This window comes from Olea europaea, unplaced genomic scaffold (genome assembly GCF_002742605.1).
Source record: "Olea europaea var. sylvestris unplaced genomic scaffold, O_europaea_v1 scaffold34964, whole genome shotgun sequence".
NCBI classification, from domain to species: domain Eukaryota; kingdom Viridiplantae; phylum Streptophyta; class Magnoliopsida; order Lamiales; family Oleaceae; genus Olea; species Olea europaea.
The window spans coordinates 1-1,197 of NW_019254080.1; the positions used below are offsets into that span (position 1 = coordinate 1).

The 1,197-nt window shown below is 43.7% G+C and overlaps 1 protein-coding gene across 1 annotated transcript; it reads left to right on the forward strand.

Annotated features, from left to right (window-relative positions):
- Positions 1–6: 6 nt before the first annotated feature.
- Positions 7–1,191, forward strand: LOC111386313 (expansin-A1; the record flags this gene model as incomplete). Its single annotated transcript, XM_023010776.1, has 2 exons — positions 7–344; positions 616–1,191. Coding segments are annotated over 2 exons (645 nt in total), but the record flags the coding sequence as incomplete, so codon positions are not given.
- Between the last annotated feature and the right edge of the window lie 6 nt (positions 1,192–1,197).

A 1,197-nucleotide genomic window follows, 5' to 3' on the forward strand; every position in this document is an offset into this window, starting at 1 on the left:
CCACACTTTTCTATTGGCAAAACTTTTGCAGGTGGGGCTTGTGGCTATGGAAATTTGTACAGCCAGGGTTATGGTACAAACACTGCAGCTTTAAGCACAGCTCTGTTCAACAGCGGGTTGAGCTGTGGGTCTTGTTTTGAGATTAGGTGTGTTAATGAGAGGCAATGGTGCCTGCCTGGTTCCATTGTGGTCACCGCCACCAATTTCTGTCCACCAAATAATGCACTCCCAAACAATGCAGGAGGTTGGTGCAACCCTCCACAGCACCACTTCGACCTCTCTCAGCCTGTTTTTCAACACATTGCACAATACAGAGCTGGAATTGTCCCAGTTGCTTACAGAAGGTATGATTAATTACCGTCTTTTTTGCATTAAATTTCGTATAAGACGTCGTGAATTCAAGTCTTGTCGATATTTGTTAGGAAGATTGCATGTTATTTTTACTGCACCCACATGCTAAAGTTTGTTTCAACATTTATTCTTGTGGTCCTTGGTTCATAAATGAATATTTACTGATGGGAGTATTTCTATTGGCACAATAATTGATGGCAACTGTTTTGGTGCTAGATTGGTCCACATTTGAAGTATGTTACTAATTGTTACTTTAATTTGTAGGGTACCCTGCAGAAGAAGGGGAGGCATAAGGTTCACCATTAATGGCCACTCGTACTTCAACTTAGTACTCATAACCAATGTCGGTGGAGCCGGTGATGTGCATGCAGTGTCGATAAAGGGTTCGAGAACCGGTTGGCAGCCTATGTCGAGAAACTGGGGCCAAAACTGGCAGAGCAACAGCTATCTCAACGGTCAAAGCCTCTCGTTTAAGGTCACCGCCAGCGACGGCCGTACAATGGTTTCTAACAATGTTGCTCCGGCAAGCTGGTCATTTGGTCAGACCTTTGCCGGCAGCCAATTCCGGTGAAAGGTCGCCTGAAACCTTGCAGTTAATGATGTTTTGATAGTAGTCTTATAGTTTCTTATGTTAGGTGGAATTTACCTTGTCATTAGTGGGTGTTTAGGGTCTAGAGGAGGGCTAATTTTAATATGGCCTCCCTTTTATTGTGGGTTTTTAAAGGGCACCCGATTTATAGGGGTTCTTTGTGTTGTCGAGGATTGTTTTCTTGGCTATTTTTGTCCATTCTGTTGAGGCAAAAATTGGCAGAGGTGGACTGGTTACACCCGCCTTTTAATTAAGGA